We start from the raw sequence: 25,423 nt of genomic DNA on the forward strand, positions 1-25,423 counted from the left end.
AAAGTTGCATGTACTAAATTGTTAAAGTATGTACTATAAAAATTTATTTATAGTACATCAACAAATGTAAACCCTAACCCTAATTAGGGTTGTACTTTACTTATAAGTATACTATATAAGGAACTAAACCCTAAATGTGCTATTTATATATAGCACAGAATCTTAAAACCTAACCCTAAGTGTATGTACTATATATAGCCATAAACCCTAAGGTTAGGGTACATACGAGTCATTATGCATGTATATAGTTTCTAAACCGCTTACGTGCATTATGCATGGATATAGTATTAATTATATAGGTTATTTATTTATATATATATATATATTTGTACAAGGACTTTAAGGCGATGGTGTACAAAACTAAACTCTAATTTGGTGCTATATATATACTATATATTACTATAGTGTTTATATATATATAGCACGAAATTAGGGTTTAATTTTGTACAATATGCATATAGCACTAAACTAAAGTTAGGGTTCTATTAGTAAAATTAACACTTGTATATGTATATGTATTATGTGTGTGTGTGTATATATATATATAGAAGGACTTATACGAGATTTGACTAAATTAGGATAGTTGAAATAAAGTTGCATGTACTAAATTGTTAAAGTATGTATTATAAAAATTTATTTATAGTATGTCAACAAATGTAAATCCTAACCCTAATTAGGGTTATGCTTTACTTATAAGTATACTATATAAGGAACTAAACCCTAAATGTGCTATTTATATATAGCACTGAACCCTAAAACCTAACCCTACGTGTATTTATTATATATAGCCATAAATCCTAAGGTTATGGTATATACGGGTCATTATGCATGTATATAGTTTTTAAACCGCTTACATGCATACATTATGCATATATGTATATGGTATTAATTATAGGTTTTTATATATATAGCATCAAATTAGGGTTTAGTTTTGTACAATATGCATATAGCACTAAACTAGAGTTAGGGTTCTATTAGTAAAATATACCATTAACACTTGTATATGTATATGTATATGAATTATGTATGTATATATATAATATACAAAGACTTATACGAGATTTGACTAAATGAGGGGAGTTGAAATAAATTAGTACTAAATTTATAAAGTATAAAATAACAAAATTTATTTATAGTACGTCCACAAATGTAAACCCTAACCCTAATTAGGGTTATGGTTTACTTACAAGTATACTATATAAGGAACTAAACCCGTAAACCCTAAGTATACTATTTACATATATCACATAACCATAAATCCTAACCCTAAGTGTATATGTTATATATAGCCATAAAACCTATATATATATATATATATATATATATATATATATAGCACAAATCTAAGGTTAGGGTATATACGAGTCATTATGCATGTATATAGTAATGATTATAAGATTTTCTTTTTTAAAAAAAAAATAAAAAAAATTAAATTAAATACAAGGATTTATATGCATAGTATACAAAACTAAACTTTAATTTTGTATAAAATGTACAAGGACTTATATGCATAGGGTACAAAACGAGTCATTATGCATGTATATAGTAATATTTATATTGCGTGTATATATATATATTTTAAAAAAAAAATTGGGGAAAAAAAAAAGCCAACAGTTGGCCACGTGGCATATTGACACGTGGCGGACATATGGCCATGTGTCCAAATTCCACGTGGCCACATTCATTTGACCAAGTGGCCATGTGCTCTAACCTACGTGGTTGATTTTGGCCATGTGGATTTCAGACATGCAGCCACATGGTCGCGTCCCATAATTACACGTGTCCACATGGCTACATGCATTAATCCACGTGGCCATGGCCACGTGTATAAATCCACGTGGCTATTTGGGCATGTGTATTAATTCACGTGGCCAAGTGGACACGTGTAATTTATACACTTGTCCATCTGGCCACGTGGGTCCATTACACGCGCACAGCAATGTAGCCACTTGTAATTATTGCACATGGCCAGATGGCTATTTCGCTTTTCTCGCTACATCTTGCCACGTGGTCATTATGACATGTGGCTATCTGGCCATGTGGCTACAGTAACGGCTACTGTAGCCACATGGTGAATACCAAGTTTTTTTGTAGTGCTAACGTGGTTATATATTATCTGGGACTTTGCCATGAATCATCCACCCGAAATCTTAACCGCTAAGCTTTCCTACATTTTCCTCGATTAATTTATATAAACATCACCACGCAAAACATGATTTAAAACGAAACCCAAATCCTAAAAAGAATTGTCGGTGCTGCATTTAGTCTCTCTCGTCGCTCTCTTTTTCTTCTTTTTTGTAGTTTTTCTGATTTCATTTACATGCAAAACAGGTTTCCGGAAGTGGCCGAACTTCTGCGTGTGTTTCAGCCGAAAATCTGTGGGAAGTTTAATACTTGCATGCTGTCCCCGACGACACTGTATACAGCTTACCCTGTGTTCAAGATAAGTAGAGTGTCATGTGGATTTGAAAACCAACCAATCGAGGTTGCGGTTGGCGTTGTTGGAAGTGAGGGGCATAAGCGTAAGCGGAGTGTCTTTTTGGATAGAACCATGGCGCATTCCAAACTGAGGATGGCTATGTTCATGTGATCACATGGTGCTTTTGAACCAGTACTGTCTAAAGGAGAGAGGATATGGATGGTTGGAGATCAAGTTGGGTGAGTTCTTCAATGGAGGTGAAGATGATGGGGAAGTGGAAATGAGTGTTTTGGAGGTGAAGGGTGGGAACTGGAAGGGCGGCCTCATTGTTCAAGGAATTGAGATCAGGCCAAAAGAGTGAGAGTGCTGCATTTTTTCAGATTGCAGTGGGCATCGAGGGATTAATTTGTGTGTTTGTTTTTCTTTGATCTCTCAATTATCATCTAAAACCCAAAACTACTTCCGAAAACATTTCTTAGTCTGCAATAAAACATTCCAACACTCTTAAATCCTTCTTGCCAATTTAAAGCCTAAAACAACATCTTTTATCGATTTCCCCAAATATTTACAGGATTTGGCTACCTAAAAATCTTCACAATCAAAGTCAAATCTTACATTATCTGCCAAAATAAAATATACATCAACAACTCCAAAAGGTTCATTTCATCAAATATTACAATTCCCACTTTAAGATTTAAACTTCATAATCCTCTAAAATTTATTATTTCATCCACAAAATATCACAAATATGCATTATTCTCAAAATTAAAATTTCTTAATCTTAAGGACTAAAGATTAGGTGTTACAAATTTAGATCACACTTTAAAATTCTATACTAATTCTGATTACAAAAAAGAGTGTCATTTTTGTTGGGTTGCAATTGTAGATCAAAATTCATTGGAAAATTTAGGTTATTTAACTTAGGGCAAGCAAAACAGGTTAGTGTGTCGGGTTCAGGTGGACCCACTTGACTCCCAATCCATTAAGAGTCAACTCGAACATGATCCTTTTAGCTAAACAAGTTAAACCCTTCAACCCTGATACGACTCGTTTGATAAATAGGTCGTACCTGGCTGACCCGACATGACCCGTTTGATCCGTTAATTGATATACTAAAAAAATAAAAAAGGAAAAAACAAAAATACCTACATAATTTCTGTTCCACTACAATTATAAGAGTTTGAAAAGAAGAGTATCTCAAATAAAGTATAAAAGTTTCTTCTCCACTACCATATATAAGAGTGACTTAAGGTTGAAATGCAGCCTCTCTTTGCAATGTGCTGACTCTACAAATAGTATTCCTTGAAGGGATTGCTTTTTCCTCAATAATCAGTTGATTGTATTGATTCACGGTGAGAGAGGCGGAGAGTTTTCCTTGCTTATTCACGGCAATTCACGCCTTGCGTGCTAACCCCGAAAGGACTCAAGAATAGTAGAATATATTTTCTCTTGCTGATTCATGGCGGTACACAGCGAGCTAGAGAGAGGGAGAGTGACAGAGTCAGAGAGAGGGAGAGCGGCACTAGTGTAGGTTTTACTCTTTTTTTTTTTTTTTTTTTTTACATATCTATATATATACATATACACACACACACATGGGTCGAGCGGGTTGACTCATGATTGACCCGTTTACTAAACAAGTTGACCTGTTTGTGATCCGAACCTATTTATGTTAAACCCTAACCTATTAATTTTGTGTTGTGTTCACAAATTATATAAAAAATTATCAGCCCTAATTTTAAGTTGTACTGATTTACATAATTTTCAATTATTGTTTTTAAATTAAATTACGAAAATTTTACAGTATTCATCAAAGAATAGAATGATAAATATGATAATAATAAATTTTAAAATATATATTTTTTTAATTTAATTTGAAATAATAATTTAATATTTTTTAAAACAAAATTAGTTAAAAAAATAACGTCGAAATTCTACTTCATCTTCATTTAATTTGTTTTTTATCACTTCTTAACCAATCACCTTGATCTACACCCCCTTTCGTAAACCAAAATCCTCCCTAAAAGGTAGTTAGAACTTAGAAAAAACACTCTCATCTTCCTAGCTTTCTTCCCTGACCAGCCTCCTAGTCAAGCTTCCATGGGAGGAGGGAAACTCTATGCTTCCCTCCTTCCTTCCTTCCCTGCCCCTTTCCCCAGCTTTCGCCTCTTCGGAGGCTCCTATCCGGCAAGAGCTCGTTCTTGTCTTATCCGCCTCTCTCGAGGTTTTCCGGCCAGATTTTTTTCTAGCCATATCTGCCTCTTTTGAGGTTTTTTCTTTGCTTTCCTATTTGTTTTTTCCATTTCTTGTCTCTGCAACACACCCACCACGGATCCACCGACAGAATTGTGAAGGGTTTTGGATCCAAGTTTTTAAACTTAGATCTACAAGCCAGCTCCACCTTCGGTGTGTCATGCGCCTCTCAGGTGTGAAGTCCGTCGTATTCCGCCTCCATCAACACCACCCGATCATCGTCCGACTCTCACCACCATGGAGCGTGTCTTGCACGAGCCAGTGGCTGTTTCACACTCATCAGTGCGTGAAGGCTCCTCCTCCTCCACAGCTTTCCCCTGCCACTATTGATGGCGGTTTTTTGCTGTCTACGACGTCCACATCCGGAGAATGTTCGTCCGGAGCTAGCGCGTGGAGTACACGCGCCGGTGCCGGCGAAATGGCCGAAGTGTTTTGTCCTCTTGCTATTGGTTTTATATTATCTTTGTGTGTCTATATAGCTGGACTAGACTTGTGCGCCCGTTCTTGGCTGGGAAAACACCGGTATTTTGAAGTTCTTAGATCTTATGTTTTTCAACTTAGATCTATTAACTTCAGATGGCCTCTCCACCATACACTCCACACCATCGGATTCCAGGCTTGTTCCCCTTCAATCCACTGTCAGCTACTTCATCTTCAGATACTCACATGCCGGAGTGTGCACTCCACGCGACAGAGTTTGATGCCATGTAAGCTGATCTTCATCTTAAGCAGCCACTAACACTGGTTCCACGTAGTGGTTATATTGTCACTGTTAATTTGTACTAAGTGTAATATTTTCTGTATTTATTTTGTCTGTGGTTGGGTATCGGTTTCTCTCGTAGAACCAACTTTTATATTCCTTGCTCTGAAAATTGTTGTGCCAATTCCTTTTCACCCCCTGCAATGGGGTTGTTACTTCCTTATCCAGATCAGTGCCCACCCATCCCTTACAACAGGGTTGTTTTGTTGGACAGGGTTAAAGGCCTTTGCACGGGTCATGCCCCTATTTTCCACTGGTTTGGTTTTATCTCCGCCTTATGCGGACAGATCTTTGACTTTGTTCAAGGTTGATAGGGCCGGAACCTTTTCAATTCTTTTAGAGTTGAAAACTCACCATTCCCTCCTTTGTTACCACTTAGGCACTGTAATTTCAGATCGGGGTTTATTACCTTTCTACTTTCATGTTTGTAATTTTTGTTTTCTGTTAAGCTTTGGTATGTCAAGGCTTTAGTTTGTAATTTCGTTTTCAAATATTTATTAAAAAAAAAAAAAAAATCCTCCCTAGCTAGCACGCTTTATCCATAAGGTTTTTCTAATGAAATAAAATCATATTTTTAAAACGAGGAAAGTTGGGAGGTAGGAATTTTTTTTTTTTTTTTTTCAAACTGGGTTGGAGGAACTTCCTTCTACCTAATCTATAAAAAATGACACGTGTCTATTTTTTTAATAGCATGCATGTAAGATCGATGCACATGCTTTTTTTAAAAAAAGTGACATGTGATTTTCACATATTCAAGAGACACATGTCATTTTTATATACTGGATTACAGGAAGCTCATACTAACCAGCTTATAAAAGTGACACATGTCCTTTAAGCTATTAGAAAAGCATGCTATTAAAAAAAACATGTATTTCTCACATGCAAGGAACACATGTTACTTTTAAAAGTTGGTTTGGAAGAAATTTCTATCCATGAAAAGCATAACTTAAAGAAGCTAAGAATATACTTTTAAAGATGTAATGGAAGGAATTTGGTAAGAAAATTTAGAAGCATCGTGGCACGTGTTGAAGCGTTATGGCATGCCATGGCGCCACCATGGCATGCCTTGACACCCACCAAGGCAAATAGTGGAAAGACATTGCAACCACCAAGGCATGCCACAGCACCCACAAAGGCAAGGCAAGCCATATCCTTTTTAAAAAGATAAATGAAAAGAAAGAGAATAAAGAAAAAAGAAAGATGTATCTTATTGGCATGCTTGTAGTTTACTTTTGTGGCTAATAGAGTGTATCTGGAACCTTTGCCACCCGGAAACCTTAACCGCTATGCTTTCCTACATTTTTCTCATTTATATAAACACCACCGCCAAGTGAGAGAACCCAAAACGAATTAAAGCCGATTTGCGTCAGATTCACATTGAGATTGAGAGAGATTGGGTTGTTTGAGTATGGCAACAGCGAAGGAGGCGGTGGACTTGTTGTACGTGTTACCCGAAGACTGCATCTCCAGCGTGATGTCGTTCACGAGTCCTCGGGACGCGTGCAGGTCGTCATCGGTTTCCACGAGCTTCAGATCGGTCGCCGAATCCGACGCCGTCTGGGGAAGGTTTCTTCCACCCCAGTACCAGAACATAATCTCCCGCTCCGCTGATTCGTCTTCGCTCTGTTTTTCTTCGAAGAAGGAGCTCTATCTCCGTCTCTGCGATCATCCCCTCCTCATCGACGACGACAGGAAGGTAATATATATCCGACGCCCACCCCTCCATTTCTCATTATTTCATTATGCATATATATGTGATTGTGTGATTGACATTGACGTTTCTTTAACCCATGCAGAGCTTTTGGTTGGAGAAAAGGAGCGGGAAGATATGCTACATGCTATCTCCAAAGGACCTCGCCATTGCCTGGATGGATACTCCCAAGTACTGGACATGGACTTCTTTGCCCGAGGCCAGGTCTCTCTTTCCGTCTCTGGCGCAGCAAACAAAGCCACTAAAGCAAATTGTTAAACCCTTTGACAATCTGATTTAACCTCAATCCTTAATGAATGAAATTGCAAAAAAAATTAAAATTTAATTTTGATACGTTAAATTTAGATTTTTTAAACTTTGAACGAGAGACGGTAAAAGTAAGTTTTAAAAAAAAAGCACATGAATAATACTAGAGGCTCTGTGTGTGTGCTGCATGAGAATCTCTCTAGTCGATTTCTTTTTCCCCGTTCTTGTCAACCGTTTTTGCGGTTCTCTGATTTAATATACATGCAAAAAAAACAGGTTCCCAGCCACACTTCTGTGTGTGTTTCGGCTGGAAATTCGTGGGAAGATAAATTCTTGTATGCTGTCCCCAGCCACACTGTATACAGCTTGCCTTGTGTTCAAGGTAACTACAGGGTCTTTTGGGTTTGGATTCCAACCTATCGAGGTTGCGGTCGGAGTTGCTGGAAGTGAAGGGCATAAGCGGAGTGTCTATTTGGATGTGGAAAGAGGATGGAGGCCGCATTTGGGGATTGGGCCAATACAGCTACCGGGAGTTGGGCTTTTTAAACGCAGCCGCATCATGTATCAAGCACCTCGGCTTAGAGAGAAGGAGGATGCCTATGGCGAGTGTCCAAAGAAGAGAGGAGATGGATGGTTGGAGGTCGAGCTGGGTGAGTTCTTCAATGGAGAAGAAGATGATAGGGAAGTGGAAATGAGTGTTTTGGAGGTCAATGGGAACTGGAAGGGCGGCCTCATTGTTCAAGGTATTGAGATCAGGCCAAAAGAGTGAGAGTGCTGCATTTCTTTTAAGATTACATAATAAAATATATATGTTATGTCTTCTGTATTCCATAATTAGTAGTAGTTCTAAGATTAAATCTTTGGTAGCCTTATAGTGAAGAGGCAAACAATAACTATTGGATCTTGGCCTGCCTACTAGTTATGGTCGTTGTACTAGCGGGATGGTTATTAACCGCTAATCACTAATAATCACCAACAATCGCTAATCGTATAACTATATAATTGCATAACCTGAAATAACCACAACCGTATAACCGAATAACTGCTTAGGCCGGTTGCGATTACCAGTTATAGGGATTTAAAAATTCGGTTAATAACCGAGTAACCGGTTATATATATATTAAAAAAATATAAATAATTTAAAAACTAATTCTAGCCAATAGGTTTCTTTTCTCTTTCTTTTTCACCGCATAATGAAGTTGCTTGTACCACTACATGTAATACCCAAGAAATTCAAAGCTCTTAAAATCTATTATATAATTCATTAATATTGTTGAAAAGACAATATCAATGAGTTTTTATAACTAAACCTAGAGTTGTTTTTAGCTTAAAAATTAAGTCTCAAACCCTTAAAATTGACATTTAAGTTTAAAACTTTGACTAAACAAAAAACAGGTTAAAAAACTTAGATTTAGTTAATTCAAAGCCCGTTATGCTCACAAAAGAAATATCGATTATATGGTAAAATTTGTTGAAAAGTCCACTGTGACTTCCCACATCGCCTGGGTATAGGAATGGGGATGTGCTTATATGTATATTCACACATTTCTTGACACAACGCGTTTTAAAGCAGTAATAGCCATGAACCTATCAGAATTCTTTAGTTAAGCGTGCTTTTGCGAGAGTAGTATCGAGGTGGGTGACTTCCTAGAAAGTCTGCTTCGGGAGAGCCAAAAGTGGACGATATTGTGTCGTTGAAGGTGGGTTGTTACAAATGATATCAGAGTCATTACCCAGCTTGAGATTGGGGGAGCGTGCACAAGACTATGAGAGTCGCCAGCGGGGATGCTAGGTCCCAAGAAAGGGTTATTGTGACGTCCCACATCGCCTGGGTATGGGAATGAGGATATGCCTATATGTATATTCACACTTTTCTTAACACAATGCGTTTTAAAGCCGTGATGGCCATGAATCTATCAGAACTCCACAGTTAAACGTGCTTGTAACGTCCCGTTTTTACAAAAAAAATGTAAGTGAAAATTTCGAATTTTCACGTGACATTACGATACCATCAGAGTTAAGATTTGGCAACGGAATATATATTTATCCAACAAACTTGGAATTAAATAACACAATAGAGCTTCTAACTGAAATACCTCAACATGGATATACAAAGTGAAACTGAATAGTTACACATAAGATAGTATTTGTGCCACACATGGCACATATAATTTACAAGCCATAATAAATATCAACAAAGTATAATTATTACACACCAACAAAAATATAAATATCATTCTCAAAATAATATAATAAAGGACTGAGACACAGCAGTCTATAAAAAGGAGGCAAGCTAGCCTCAACTACTGTTAACAGGATCCACCTAAAGGTCTGGGTAATCTTGATACTCCTGCTCCTCATATCCTGTAATAATATATAATATAAAGGGGAAACAGTAATACAAAAACACCTAAGTGAGTCCACTATTTCCAAAAATATAATGAATGCTGATTTATTTATACAATGCAATACAATGCATATGACTTTATAATCACATGTATACACAATATATAGTCTACGGACGCGAATCATAGACATAAATTGAATATAGACATAATCATAAAGCAGTAATATAACAGTTTTAAATGCAATGTATTGATTATTTCTCTTTTCGCATTCCTTTCATAATGGAACCAATAGTCCGGATTAACATGTTGTGGGAGCCAACGGTCCCCCTCACTTAAAGTTTATTTGTTTGTTGCTGGAAGCCAAAGGTTCCACTGGCAGCCATCACCCCCCCCCCCCCCCCCTCTCAGCGCGCGCGCTACATACTAGTTTTGTTATTAACCAATTTAGTTAAAATGGAAAATATGCAAAATCACATGCGTAAACAAATAAATAAATAAGTGTTCATAATATTAAGGAAAAGTCCACTAACATCACTCTCATTAAGTATAAAGATACTTACAGTTTACGCTTGAAAAATTATCCCCAATAACTGCATAATTATATTTATGTATTAACAAATTAGTAAATAATATTAAGTGAATCTATCTGTTCTCTATTAAATAAACCATTTATTTAATTTGGACATCACAACGGCTATAAATATATAACCCCATATAAAATAACTCTTTTATACCAATAAAAACAATAGTGCAAAATATTGATATTCTGTTCTTTTAATTTAGACAAAATAACAACATTAATATATATTATTTGCCAATTATTATTTTAAAATATTTGAGTAGCGTAACAGCATTATCATAAATATTCTATTTTCCATAAAATATAATTTATTTCTAACAAACTATTTAGCTTCGCATATATATATATAGAACACATTTCTTACATCCACTGTTAATCAAGCACTCATATAGCACATACACACACATCTCACTTTTATTCACACAGCAACTCTTTTTATCAAAACACACACTCATCCTCCACTTAGAAACACACACAACACACTCACATCTCTCTTCACTCCACAACATGCACACACGTTCACCCACCGTCCAAAACACACACTTATTCAAACATCTTTACTGCCACACACTTCAATTATCTACCTATCTCTAAAATCACATGCAAAACACCATTTCAACACATGTAAGACAGCAAGGCACACTCACACACCCACGAGTTTCACACACTTTTACCACAACACACACACGTTAACTATAAATATATATATATATATATATATATATATATATATATATCACAAATCAGTAAACTCACGCACCCATTTACACGTTTTTCTAAAGCCTCAAACTTACTGATTTGATGTTCATTTCGCCCTGGAAATTCCTCGGTTAACAATCAAAGAGAGGTTCATATATATATATATATATGTACACGGTTGTTGCTTTTTCAAAGAAGAAGAAGAGCAATTCATGGTCTAAAGGAAAAGAAGTCACTGATTTCAGAGAATTAGAAGAAGAAAATACTTACTGATGCTACTCCAAAGTAACCCAAGAGAGGAAGAGTTGCTGTCCAAGAATTAAGAGAACACAAAGGTTGGTTTGTGCACTCTGTTTTTACGGTCCAGAACAGAGGCTGATTTTGATATAATTTTCTACTGGTTTTGTGGCGAAATGAAAGTGATTAAAGCTTCAATTTTAGTTTACTAAGTGCTGGAAACATGGAGAAACAAGAGAGTTTCTATGCTAGAGTTTCTGTACTCAAAAGAAAAAGAAACAGAGATTGTTTTCACGTGAAAGAAACTTGCTGAATTTCTTTGGTTTCTTGATGAAAATTGATCTCTGATGAATGTCTTATATAGAAATCCTGGAAGACTGAGATCAAGCGAGCAAGGAAGGACTTCTATGGCCGGATTAACGACAGATGGGTTAGTGAAATCTTTACCAAGATTATATCTCATATCTTCTAAGATCATATTTCATGTCTTAAGTAATAATTATGTCGTGCATACCAAACTAAGTTTGTTTTGAACCAAACTCAGTTAACTATACAAACTAGATGAATTTTAATCTTCTGAAATCATCTACACGAAGTGGGTTCGAAATTTTAATGCAATTTGATCAACACCTATTGCTTACACGTATACTGCATCATACTGTAAAACAAAGTCGCTTGATCGACTTCGACTAAAACAAAGTTGCTCGATCAACTCTATTGTCATTCAATCGACTTCGGCTAAAACAAAGTCGCTCGATATATATATATATGGAGTACTGTTAGTATTTTATGTTGGCTTCATTCTGGATGACAAAAACACTTTATGTAATGGTTGCAAATTAACAGGATAATCGATTCTTATTCAGAGTCTACATGTAATCGGACAGTGTTCATTTCAAAGCATGTGACTGATCACAAGCTTCTAGAAGATGTGCATGAAGATTCCTTACAAATTTCAAGCCAAATCAACCGGTTCCTGTGCAACCATTCGGACGAGCCTTTGAAGGCGTCCGGACGCCCCGCAGTGTCTAGCAGATTACGTTGAAGTCATCCGGACGACAGAGCAACAGTGTCCGGACACTAGGTCAATCATTATTCTACATTGAGTTGGATTTCAGAAGTTGACAATGTTAGGGAAGTCTCTGCAAGTCGTCCAGGATGACGTGGCAACACATCTGGACGCTGTCTAGTATTTCAGAATATTTAGTGTTCCATTCGAACGCAGAAACGAGTTATAGCAAAGACCGTCCGAACACTCGGCCAAGCCGTCCGAACGTGGACCTAATAAGGAAAGAATTACGCTATTTCTGAAAGGCAGTCGCAGAAAACCATCCGGACGTGGCTATCTTCTGCCCGGACGCTCAGCCAGAGTCTGAATTTCAACAGATTTAGGTTTTTTGTAAGCCTATAAATAGAGATCCCTAGGCTTGTAAATTGAATGAATTCTGTATCGAATTTCATAGTGCTTAGAAATGGCGTTTAGAGAGAATCGAAGATCCACTAGCTCTCAAGACGTTGCCAATGTGTGCTCCTTGTTCGTGTGAAGTCTATCTTAGGGGTCGGCGCTAAGATAAAGGACTCCATCAAAGACTCCTTCAAGTAGGAGACTTGGTTGGGAAGCGTTGACGATGAGCTTCGTGTTATAGCTAAAGGTATGACTATTGCAATGGGTTTTGTGAGTACGAGTACTTTATAACTTACTTTGTTTTTGGATAGTGTATTTCCTGGGTTTGGCTGCCCCGGAGTGGTTTTTCTCTTCACAGAGTTTCCACTTCGTCAACAAATATCTTGTCTTCTTTAAATTCCGCATTTAAGATATTTTGTTGCACACAAACACACACTTGGTTCTTTTAGAAGTCAATATTTATTTTCAAGTACTAATTAATTTACAAGTAAATTAATTAAATCCTATACATATACACACACATGCACATATTTATATTTATGCATTATTAATCTAAGCATGTTATTTTCCCAGGTGTCATAGTACCGAGATGGGTGACCTCCTAAAAGTATGGTTCTGGGGAGCCAAAAGCAGACAATATAGTGTCGTTGAGGATGGGCCGTTACAAATCCACTGCTTGACTTTTAACCTTGAAAATTAACTATTTAGTTGCCAAATGACACTTTTTGTTAATGTTTTACTTCTAAATTAGGACATGATAAACGTGTTTTTAGAGTTTATAATGACTCAATATATATATATATATATATATATATATATATATATATATATATATATATATATATAGTACTTGCATCCAATGAAGTCAGAATTCAATTTGGTGACAGTTGACTCTTTTAATGATGAACTCAAGTTTCATGCAAAAAAAGAACTAAAACTCCCTATTATGCACTACTCGGCCAAAGTCAAAGATTAAATTAGAATTTTCGGTTCTAGCCTTTTGTTCTTCTGTCCAGCAACCTTAGGAGAGCTAAAAATACCTCTTGCCTTACTCTTTCATGGCTTAACTTTGTAGAATAGAAACAGAAACTGAAAACAGTACAATTGTACAAACAATCTCCAATTCGGCCACTTTGAGCTTAAAAGATAAGTTTTGTTTTCAGCAATTGTTTGGTATGTTCTCTATGTGTTTAAGTGCTCTATAAGTGTTTTCTAAGATATATTTTATGTTAATATACTGTCTGGAACTTAGAACACCAAATAAATGATTTTAAAAAGAAAAGATATAAAGAAAATAACCTATAGAACATATATCTTATTAGGATTCATGTTTAAGCATTATGTAGCCTATGTTTCGGTGCTTAAACATGAATCATTGTAGTACTTATTTTCATAAATATCTTGTTAAGATTCATGTTTAAGTATTATGTCGCCTATGTTTCAATGTTTAAACATGAATTAATGTAGTAAACTAATCATTATGACTAATCTTATGGCTTTCATAAGGAATAATATCTATCTATCTATCTATCTATTTATAGATATTCTTATGTTGTTCTCTTGATTTAACTTGTAATTCTTATGGATAATCATAACTACTTCAAAATACTTACAAAGTACGCTGACCTAAAGGTTTATGTTTAAACATTATGTCACCAAAGCTTTAAGCTTGCTACGGTATTTAAACATAAAGCTTAGCGTCAAAGACTTATAAGTAATCACCTTTTGATGTTCATGACTAAAAATGGATGTAAAAGTGATGGATCTAATATTTGGAAAAAGAACTGATAAATGTGTTACCTTCTTTGTATATATGTATTTATTGCAGAAGAAAAGCTAAGAGATTACACTGAAGAGAGTAAATATGGAAGTACTTACTAGGAGATGATTCTATGTTTCATTATTAAAACAATTAATATTATATTTATTTATTGCTTGGATATTTTCTCATGAAATTCATATTGTGCCTAATTGATTAAGATATGTGTTAATGAACAAACTAGCAAGTAGTAGCTACTGGGTCCAAAAATAATAATAAAAGAGTTGAAAAGTTGTAGCTAACAGTGGACTGGGTAATAACAGTCCAAAGGCCTAATATATAACTAAAGCTGGGACCAGTAGGTTCCAGTTAAAACCAGTAAACTTCAAAGTGGGAGGTTTAACGGATGTGAATGAGTTGAGATAACCTAAAAACGAGAGGTCTGAAGTAAGATAATCATAAATACAAACTAATTAGTCACTACGATGCATATTCATACATTCATCACATTTTTTATCTTTATGAACTATTTATAATATCATGGTAACTCATATTATGAAAATGGATGATTCACTTGTTTGTGGCTATGTAAATATGATGACGTTATATTTGGATAGTTATTGATGCAGATCAGGGGGATGAAGGCATGGATCCCTATGCCAGTTGTGATGATTTCTAATACCATTAACAGATTATTATTATGTGTTAGCTTTGAAAATAGCTAGTTGTATCTATTTGTGTTTATTTTCTTTGCTGCATGTAAAATATTTAGAATGATGCTTTTATTTGGTATGCTTTATGTTGCATGCTTATGTGTCGTTTGTGTCACTAATTTTGATGTACCTAATGTGCATGCATGTGACATACAATGAAAAACCTAAGTAACAACTAATATATGTTTTAAGGTATTTCAGTCAGCTTTAATGTCTTATGTTATTTGAAAAATAATAAGACTGCTAATTTATCGTGTGTGTATCATCAAGTGTGTAACAAAATATCTAAATGCGAAATTTAAAGAAGACGGATATTTTGTTAATGAAGTAAAAACTCAATTAAGAGAAAAACCACTCTGGGGCTGCCAAACTCAGGATATCAACTATTCAGAAAACATAGCTAGTAACAAAGCTGTAACACTCACATATCCCTGATGCAGCGATTGTACCTTACATTCTAACATGTACTTATACGTGAACGCTTGATGAGTGCCAAATATTGCATATTTTGACCCCTTAATTTGCATGAGCTAATCTTTTAGTTTTGTTATTTTATGATGTTTTGGCTAGTTTTTGTGTTTTGCAGGTCGTTGAGAGGAAAATTGTGTTTTTCTTGTGGAAATGCAAAGAAGCGAGGTGATTGTTTTTCCTCTGACCGGTGCGATCGAGGGCATCTTAATACGCTCAAGCGCATCCCCCGTACACAGCGTAAGCAGCGCTTGTGCGCTACGCAACGGAAGCCCTAATGAACGCCTGAGTGCGCTCAAGCGCACTTATGCTGACGTGGACTCGCAGAAACCCTAACTAGCTCTATAAATACCATTCTTTTCTCATTTTTTCAGGGGGACGCTAGGCAGAGCGCCAAGGGAACTGTTCTCACTGTATTTTAGGGTTTTTGAGGTGTTTTTCACCTAGAACTCATATCTTTTGTAAGTTTCTTTCATTTTAATGCATTCTTGTAGCTTCTTTATGCTTTCTTTTGCCATGAGAGGCTAAAATCTCAACTAAGGTTGATGATGAAGCCTCACCTTTGAAGAGAAACTATGTTTTCATACTTGTTTACACCATTTGAGTTTATGGGCTTTTGATTTCTAATTGTTCTACTTCCATTCCATTATTGAGATGATTCCTGATATCTATTGTGTTTTTTGGATACATGTGATTATTTGAGATTGTCTCATTTAATTGTTTAGTTGATTTTTATTTATCAAAACATTGGATATTCATTGTGTTTCGTTCTACTGATACATTTCATGATTTGGTCAAAACTAGATATCTTTTGTGATTTGTGTAATGAACGGATTCATTGAATGATTCAATCAATTTTTGAAGCATAGTAGAACAAACATAAGATTTGTATGGTGAAAACTTCAAATGTGTATTGATGAACATGAGAATATGTTGCCATGATTTGGTGGGTGTAGATTCTTGAACCTTAAAACCCTATCTTTTGATTTATTTAGTTTATGTTATCTTTTGTTAAAAAGCCCTAAATTTGGAACTAGGTTCAAATAGATATTAATTTTCGCAACACAATTTCGTGTGGATTCGACCTTGTACTTGCACACACACATTATATTGCAAACGATTCGTGCGCTTGCGAGAACTTTAAAACTCACAACAACGCTTCCCAACCAAGTCTCTTAGTTGAAAGGGTCTTCAATGGAATCCTTTAGTTTATGGCTCCTCCCTAAGCTAGACTTCACACGATCAAATCACACAATGGACAACTCTTAGAGAGCTAGCAGATATTCACAATTTCTACCTAAAACACAATTTCTAAGCTCAAGAGAATTCAATACCGAATTCTGTAAATAATACATGCCTAGAAACCTCTATTTATAGGTTTAAGAAAACATATTTCAATACTGATTCAGAGTTCTCTGGGCGGCGTCCGGATGTAGCCTGAGAGCGTTCGGATGGTAAGCTACAACCAACTTCCATAACGTGTTTCCTTATTAAGGCCGTGTCCGAACAGTTGCAAGTTGTCTTCCCAATCTGTGTCTGCAAAGGATTTCGTATTCTTCTCGAACACAAACTAGCGCCCGGACGGTGTTGCCCTGTCATTCAGACGGATGCATGCTGAGCTGTGCAGAATCTCCTTGACACAGAAGGGAGTCCGGACGTGTCTCTGGTCCGTCTGGACGGAAATAAAGGATCCGACTTTTGCTGAGTTGTAAACTGCGCAGAATCTTCCTGGAACTCTCAAATTGCCTTCTTGATACTTGTAACACTGATACTTGTCATATTAAGGCTATTTCCATATTAGAGAAATAATCTCTGAATAATTACGGCGTCCCTGTTTCAGCAGCACATTTACATGGCAGTGATTTTGTGAACAGAATGTAGCCAATAAAACTAACACTATCAATTCCGCTACGAGAGTTCTATCTCTAATGCAATAATGTCACGTGAAAACCAGTTTCTACTTACGAATTTGCTGGTTCAAATTTGGAGCGTTACACTGCACACTCAATCACCTAATTAAAGACTTTCTGTAAATCAATTACCTATCAATCTCTCGATCCATAGCAAACCACTACCCATTAATAATAGAAAAAATGGATGACCACTGAAAAGAGTTGGCCCTCACGTTTGGGCACCTAAAACTTTTCCTATTTCTTTGACTTCTTTTATAAAAAAATAAAAATAAAAATAAAAAATAAAAAATCTCGTGGACTATAGAAAACCAAGAAAGAAAGACTTGCTAAAATGTCTAGGAAAGAATTATGAAGTACATGGTCCCATAAAATGTACATATAAGTATTTTATATATATAATGAAAGTTTAGTATTTTTTTAATTGTCCATAATATAGACTCCACGAGTTCACTTTAGATAGATTTTTTTATGGATTTCAAAAGAAAAGAAATAAAAAAATAAACAATTTATGAAAAACAGTTACTGGTTAATAACTAGTTTTTAAAAACCGTCGGTCTACCAGTTGTGGTTATGAGGAAATAATTGCAACTGCAACTAGTTATACATCTCTACCGCTTACCGTGTAATGCTCTGGCTCGAAAAATAAACTGCAAGCGAAAAATATCTAGATTTTTTGTGTTATTCTATTGCCTCTTATAATATTAGAAAACTTGGTAATTACTATTTTTTTTCTCTCTCTTTTGACATCACAATCTCATCTTAATAAACATACTAGAGCTATTATATAAACTTCGATTAAATTATTATTAACATTATTAAATTTACAGACTTAGATAAATATACATATCTAAAAACATTGTCTAACAAAAGGTGCCACAGACGGTACATCATTTATATACATATGACAGCGTAATGTAAGTTAGTCTATATAAAAGATTAAGGCTCTTGTCAGCCTTATCCACAAAATCGTAAACACGTGTAAGGGTCTTCATCCTCCACCTCTTCTCTTGTAGTAACTGTGAAATTACCAAAAATTGGTAGGTAGATATGTGAGTCTCCAGCTCAGTAAGTTTAACAAAAACTGACCTTTTCATAATAAGATACAACCGATTTTTAGAAAATATCTCTAAAAATAGAGTTTCCAAAAATAGAGTTTTACAACTGAAATGTCTTAGTTGGTAAGATAACCACTATCATAGAGAAATTTCCAAAAATAGAGTTTTACCACTGAAAAGTCATAGGAAAATAATAAAGTGATTAAGGGTTTTAATTCAAATAAATCAATTTTGATAGTTCATTGCATGTGTATTTTGGATTGCATTTTTGGTTGATTAAGGTTGTATGATATGATAGAAGAGATTGTGGATAGATAAATCAAATTTAGATGGGATATTACGTAGAAAATATTTTGGTAAATTGAGTTCATTCGAATGAAGTCATTTGTGATCGAATGAAATTAGTGGAGGATCAAATAGGGTTTTTGAGACGTGGATCGAATGAAGTGTTCCAAAACAGAATTGTAGGAGTAGGAAACTTGTTTCTTACTCCTCCAAGTATTCCTACCCCTCTAAGTAATCCCACCTCTATAAATAGAGAAGCCTCTAAGAGAGTTAATTTGCTAATTCACTCCTTCCAATTCGACCTACAAGACTTTTTCTATTGAAGAGCCCACACTCTTAATTTGGTCAACTTTAGCTATCGAAGAGAAGACTCTAAGGTCCCACTAAATCCTAGAGGTAGCCGTGATTCATAGCAAGAGGAAGAAATTCAATATGCTTAAGAAATTCTCTAGGAGGCTGAAATTAACAAATTTTCTCTTCTTGTTGTTTAATTTGTGTTGGGAATAATCATACTCCAAGTCGAACTATGGTAGTAGTCCCAATCCTGGTCCAATAAGGACTCATTGAAGAATCTAGTCTATGTCCAACTCCCAGTTGAATGGGGATAGGACTTGTTTATAGGCTTTTTGTATTGGCAAATTTGGTGTCAAAACTTATTTGATTATAAGTTTTAGTCTACTGGTTAGCTCGATGAATAATTTTATCCAAGACTGAATTTGTAACGCCTCGCTTTTTACAAAAAAGCGTAAGTGAAAATTTTGAATTTTCACGTGACATTACGACATCATCAGAGTTAAGATTTGACAGCAAAATATATATATTTTTTCTTAAAACTTAGGAATATAACACATCAGAACTGACTAAAATACCTCTAAACATTTACTAAAAGTCATTTAACTTTACACTAAAAACATTACAACAAATGTCATTGATGATACATAAATATACAGGGAAAACCTTCTAAAACATACATACCACAATAAATACAAACACAAGTGTTTACAAAGAAATATATCTGGCTAAATAACGTTAGCCTTAAAATCCTTAACTAGCATAAATCGTCTCCATCTTTAGAACCTGCATCAATAAGTATGTGATTGCAGATTCTTCCACAATCCCATAATTGAAATGTTTTCAAGTGAGTCAACGGCCATCAATAAAATAACGAAATACTGATTTGTTTAAGCCTGTCTATTTATCAACACAATAATATTTTCTAGAGTCTAGTAATAATCCCCATTTTATTAAACCGGAGTTCATGAATATTTTTTTTCATAAATATTCATATTTATTCCAATTTATTCTTTTGTCTTATTATTAGGTCTTAAATCCTATTTTAAGATATAATATTTTATATCTTAAAATCTGAGGTGTTATATCCCTTCTCCCTAAACAAAATTTTGTCCTCAAAATTCGTAAACTATGCTTCGCATAAAGCTTACTTTAAGGGAAGATTTAGATTCTTAAATCCTTAAGTCTCGCGACACAGTTTTTAAGTGTAGTGCCTAATTATTGACTATAGGTTATTCTATCATTGATAAAAAAAATATTTTGGGAGAAAAAGGATGTAAGAAAATAATGTATATTTTCTTTCTATCAACTATCTCATTAGGGGTCTTTTTATTTGATCATTATTATTGAAATTCCATCTACCATTTTTAGGGAAGAATCTAATTTGTAAGTGAAGGCCTCAACTATAATAAGCGGTTGTTCTTATCTTTTCAAAAAGAGTGTAAGAAAATAATATTTTATCACGGTACAAAATTGTTATATAGTACCATGATCTATTTCATGGGTCGATTTATCAATTATGGTATGTACGAGTATTAACCTTATTCGGTATCAACCACCATATCTTGATATTCCATGTAGTGGCCGAAATTTTAGAGAGACAAGATTTGGTGATGAAACAAGAATTTCGGCTTCGGCTATAAAGATCGATCTTGAGATAATCTTTAATAACCATGTTAGCTTTTGTGTTGGCTACATTCTGTTGGACAAAATTACTTCTATGTAATGTTGCTGCTTTTACAGGGATGCCGTATATTTCAAAGTCTTCAGATATTCAGAGTTTATTTCTCTAATGGGGAAAGAGCCTTATTATGACAAGCTGCAAGTGTCACAAGCTTCAAGAAGGCAATTTCAGTTTTCAAGGAAGATTCTGTGTAGATTCCAACTCAGAGAAGTCCAATCCCATGTTTTCGTCCGGACGACCCAGTCTAAGAGTCCAGACGCTCATCAGTCTGCAACTTACGTCCGGACGAGGTGGTAATACCGTCCAAACACCCATCAGTGTCCAGAAACTTCGAACTATTCAAGGTTGCATTCGTCCGGATGTAATGGCAAATTGTCTGGCCGCTATTTAGAGTTCGAGAAGATTTAAGCATTCCAGTGCATCCGTCCGAACGACGTGATATTCCGTCCGGACGCTCAACTTTCCAAGCATCATCTGTCCGGACGACGAGAACATTCCGTCCGGACCTTCCCCTGTGTCGAGAAGCTTCGAAGGACTCCAACTTGCATCTGTCCAGACGTTTCAGCAGCATGTCCGAACACCACTCAGTGTTTGATCAGCTATGGGATTTCTTTTCAAAACACAGATATGGGAAGACAACTGCAACTGTCCGGACGCACTCATCAATAAGGCAAGTCGTGCATCAAAATCAAGACGTCCGGACATTAGTCTTCATGGTCCGGACGCTCGAGCTTCATATATGGAAATTGCATGCATCAGATCAACCGTCCGGACGACAGATCCTATGGTCCGGACACGTGAAGCCTTGATATAGAAATTGCGTGCAGCTAAAGTGCAACCGTCCGGACGACAGGGCAACATCGTCCTGATGCGGCTCAAATCAGGATGGAATTTCTAGGAAATTTGGAAAGTCGATCGCACAATTGTCCATCCAGACGCCTTATGTCTACCGTCCTGATGATGCCTAGGAAAACCTAATCAGATGCGATTTAGGTCTTCTGTAGCCCATAAATAGAGGCCCCTAGGCATGTTGATTGTAAGAATTCCGTATTGAATTCCATAGTGCTTAGAGAGTTATATTTTAGAGTTTTTGTGCTGAGTTAGTCTCTCTCAAGCCGTTGCCAAGTGCTGTTGCTGTGCTGAGCTGAAGTCTATCTTAGGGGTTGGCCTTAAGGTAAAGGATTCCATTGAAGACCCCTTCAAGTAGGAGACTTGGTTGGGAGGCGTTCGTGTTGGGTTACATGTCAGAGTTCAAGGTACGGCCACTGCATAAAGTTATGTGAGTGTTACTACTTTGTAACTAGTCTTATCTTTTGAATAGTGGATATCCTGGGTTTGACAGCCGAGGAGTGGTTTTTCTCTTAATTGAGTTTTCACTTAGTCAACAAAATATTTGTCTCTTTTAATTCCGCATTTTGATATTTTGTTGCACACTTTTACACACACTTGTTAAAATTAGAAGTCAGTTATTTTTCAATTGGTATCAGAGCAGGTACACTCCGTTGAAAGGATTTAATTCCTGAGTGTGATCCTTATCTCTTTGTGACTTCTATTTTTTTTATTACACCTTTTATCATGGATTTCTCTCAGTTATCTAAAGAGAATTATGATATTGAGCTCTTTAAGATTTTTGATAAATTGAGTAAAACTTCTAAAAACTCCAATAAAGAGCTCAAAAAGGTGAAGCAAGAAAAAGAGTCTTTGATTGTTCAGTTATCTGAATCACATGCTTTGATTGACTCTTTAAAATCTGAGAATACCATGTTATTTGACATTATTGATACATTTGAGAATAAATTAAAAGAATTTGAAGATCTCTTAAAAAAATTCTCTAGTGATAATTTGCAGAGCATGTTTTGTATTCATTCAGATTTTCCTAACAAGCCTGATTTAATTGTTGATGATTTGAGTGCTTCTACTTCACATGCTTCTGATTTTGAATTAAATTCTATTGTTATTAAGCATGTGATAGTAGACACTGCTTGTTTGGATATTTCTGAAAATTCTTGCTTGAATAATTGTGTGAAGCCAAAATCCAAAGATACAGTTACACAAGCTAATGGTAAGTTTGTTCCTACTTGTTCTAATTGTGGGAAGGTTGGTCATATTAGACCAAATTGTTTTCTGTTAACAACCCACAAATCTTGGATTAAGTAGGATGCTCCGAGGAAAAGTAAAGTTGAAGAATCTTCCTCGTCAAAATATGTCCCTCCATATAGGAGACATATAAAAAAAGTAAGGGCAATATTGTTTGTAAGAATGCTAACCATATTTCTGCAGAAAAAGTCAAGCAGCATTCCAACAGAAAAAGTCTGCCCACCTATCATCACTGTGGCATAACCGGTCACATCCGACCCAAATGTCCACATCTTCAGGCTCAGAAGTCGAAGTTTCAGAGGGAGCTGCCAACAAGAGCTACATCAGGCACTCTACCTTTAACGGCATTTTAGGCTCCACGGCATCAGCAGCGACAACTGAAGTTTGTTCCTGCCAATCAGAGTGGCAAATCAAAGAAGAACAAATCAATGCGCTTCAAGAGAAAGCTGCAGAAGCCCATTAGCAACCATGGCTATGAAGGGTTGCTAAGCCAAATGCAATGTATGCTAAGAAGAATGGACAACATGAACAAGACTTGCAAACCACCGCCATGGATCAAGCAGGTATGGGTCAGGAATGATGAGACCATTCACCACTTGAGGGGGAGTAGACTCACCTAGTAGAGGTGAAGTCTTACCATGCCTAGGATTTTGGTTCCTAAATCCTAGTGCATGTCAGGTATGTTTGCATTTCATTGTTTATCATGTCATATCTTATTCACACTTTGCATTCTGTTTGATGAACTATTTATTCTATCCACATATTTTCTCTTGTTGTCTTAAGAAACTTCTGCAGATATTTTTTGGGGATAACAGTTAAAGCACGTCGGGCGGCTGCTTTTCTATCTTGGTATTTCTAAACCTCTCTTCCTAAGGGCAGGTTTGATTTTACCTTACATGCTAGGACTAGATGTTATTTCCTTCTCCATAAGCATGTCCTTGTTGTTTTTCTATTTTATTGTTTTCAACATAAAAAATAAAATAAAATAAAAAATTGGGGGAGAAGATGCAGAATTTTATTTTTTCTTTCGATAGCTTTTCAGATATTGTATGTGTTTTTACCTGATATCTCAGTTCATAGTGCATCAATTGAATAAGCTAATATATGATTGAGAGTTTATGTCTAAAATCTGCTAAGTTTTCCTGCTGCATCTTAATGATAGATAGTTGTTTTTCTCATGCGATGAAATATTGTGCACTATCCAAGGCTCCCCTAAGGTACATCATTTTCCTCTTTGACTTCTTGCTTCTGGAATTCTAATGAGAGATGTTTTTGATAAAATGAAAGACATGAATAAGATATGGCATGATAAACAATGAAATGCAAACATACCATGTATTCTATCCCCATATTTTCTCTTGTTGTCTTGATAAACTCTGCAGATATTTTTTTGGTGATAACAGTTAAAGCATGTCTGGCGGTTGCTTTTCTGTTTTGGTATTTCAAAACCTCTATCCCTGAAGACAGGTTTGATTTTACCTTACATGCTAGGACTAGATTTTATTTCCTTCTCCATAAGCATGTCCTTGTTGTTTTTCTGTTTTATTGTTTTCAACATTAAAAAAAATAATAATAATAAATAAAAAAATTTGGAGATTTTTTTTTTTTTTTTCTTTCTTTTGATAGCTTTTCAGATATTATATGTGTTTTTGCCTAATATCTTAGTTCATGGTGCATTAATTGAATATGCTTATATATGAGTGAGAGTTTATGTCTGAAATCTGCTAAGTTTTCCTGTTGCATCGTAATGATAGATAGTTGTTTTTCTCATGCGATGAAATATTGTGCACTATCCAAGGCTCCCCTAAGGTACATCATTTTCCTCTCTGACTTCTTGCTTCTGGAAAATCTAATGAGGGAGATTTTTTGATAAGATGGTCAAATTGACCAACATGCTAGTTAAACCTAGAGCCTAAAAATTCTATCATTCTCTCTAGCTTACAGCACCAAAAAGAAATAAGCAGTTATTTTTCTGAATTCCTTGCTATATGCTTATATTCACTGCTTCTATGCTGAATTAGCTTTATACCTTGTCCTTTATGGTGCAAGTAAAAATTTTACCTTGTCCTTCATGGTTTAAGTAAAAACAATTAAGTGCTGCATCTTAGGGGGAGTGTATCAGATGAGGGTGGCTAGGCTCTAGTAAATAATAAGGTTTGACTTTTGACTAATCTTTCATTGATTTTCTCTCTTGTTTAGAAAATCTGGTTGCTTTAAGTCATATCAGTGAACTTCATACCTTATTGAAAAAGCTTTCACACACACATGCATTGCATGAGTTGAGTAATCTATTTAAAATTTCTATCTCCAGGGAAATGTGCGCTTATTGAATACTTAACTCTCATTTATATCTTTGCATATTTTTGCAATGTTATTTGACTGCTTTATCAGCCGATTTTACATGCGTATTTTGAAGCTAACTTTAGGAAAAATATTTTTTTTTGCAAATTTTTCTCCAGTTTTAGATTTTCAATGTGAAGGTCCGGATAGACCTATTCTT

The 25,423-nt window shown here is 35.5% G+C and overlaps 2 protein-coding genes across 2 annotated transcripts; both read left to right on the top strand.

Annotated features, from left to right (window-relative positions):
* Positions 1–1,964: 1,964 nt before the first annotated feature.
* Positions 1,965–2,780, top strand: LOC133852575 (putative F-box protein PP2-B12). Its single transcript, XM_062289348.1, has 3 exons — positions 1,965–2,071; positions 2,332–2,533; positions 2,613–2,780. The coding sequence occupies exons 1-3, from the start codon at positions 1,965–1,967 to the stop codon at positions 2,778–2,780; spliced, it is 477 nt and encodes a 158-aa protein (XP_062145332.1).
* Positions 2,781–6,840: 4,060 nt separating this feature from the next.
* On the top strand, positions 6,841–8,169 carry LOC133852415 (F-box protein At2g02240-like). The gene is made up of 3 exons (XM_062289172.1): positions 6,841–7,128; positions 7,229–7,347; positions 7,666–8,169. Exons 1-3 carry the CDS (start codon positions 6,841–6,843, stop codon positions 8,156–8,158), a joined length of 900 nt encoding a protein of 299 aa, XP_062145156.1. The 3' UTR covers positions 8,159–8,169.
* Positions 8,170–25,423: the final 17,254 nt, after the last annotated feature.

This window comes from Alnus glutinosa, chromosome 12 (genome assembly GCF_958979055.1).
Source record: "Alnus glutinosa chromosome 12, dhAlnGlut1.1, whole genome shotgun sequence".
Taxonomy (NCBI): Eukaryota; Viridiplantae; Streptophyta; class Magnoliopsida; order Fagales; family Betulaceae; genus Alnus; species Alnus glutinosa.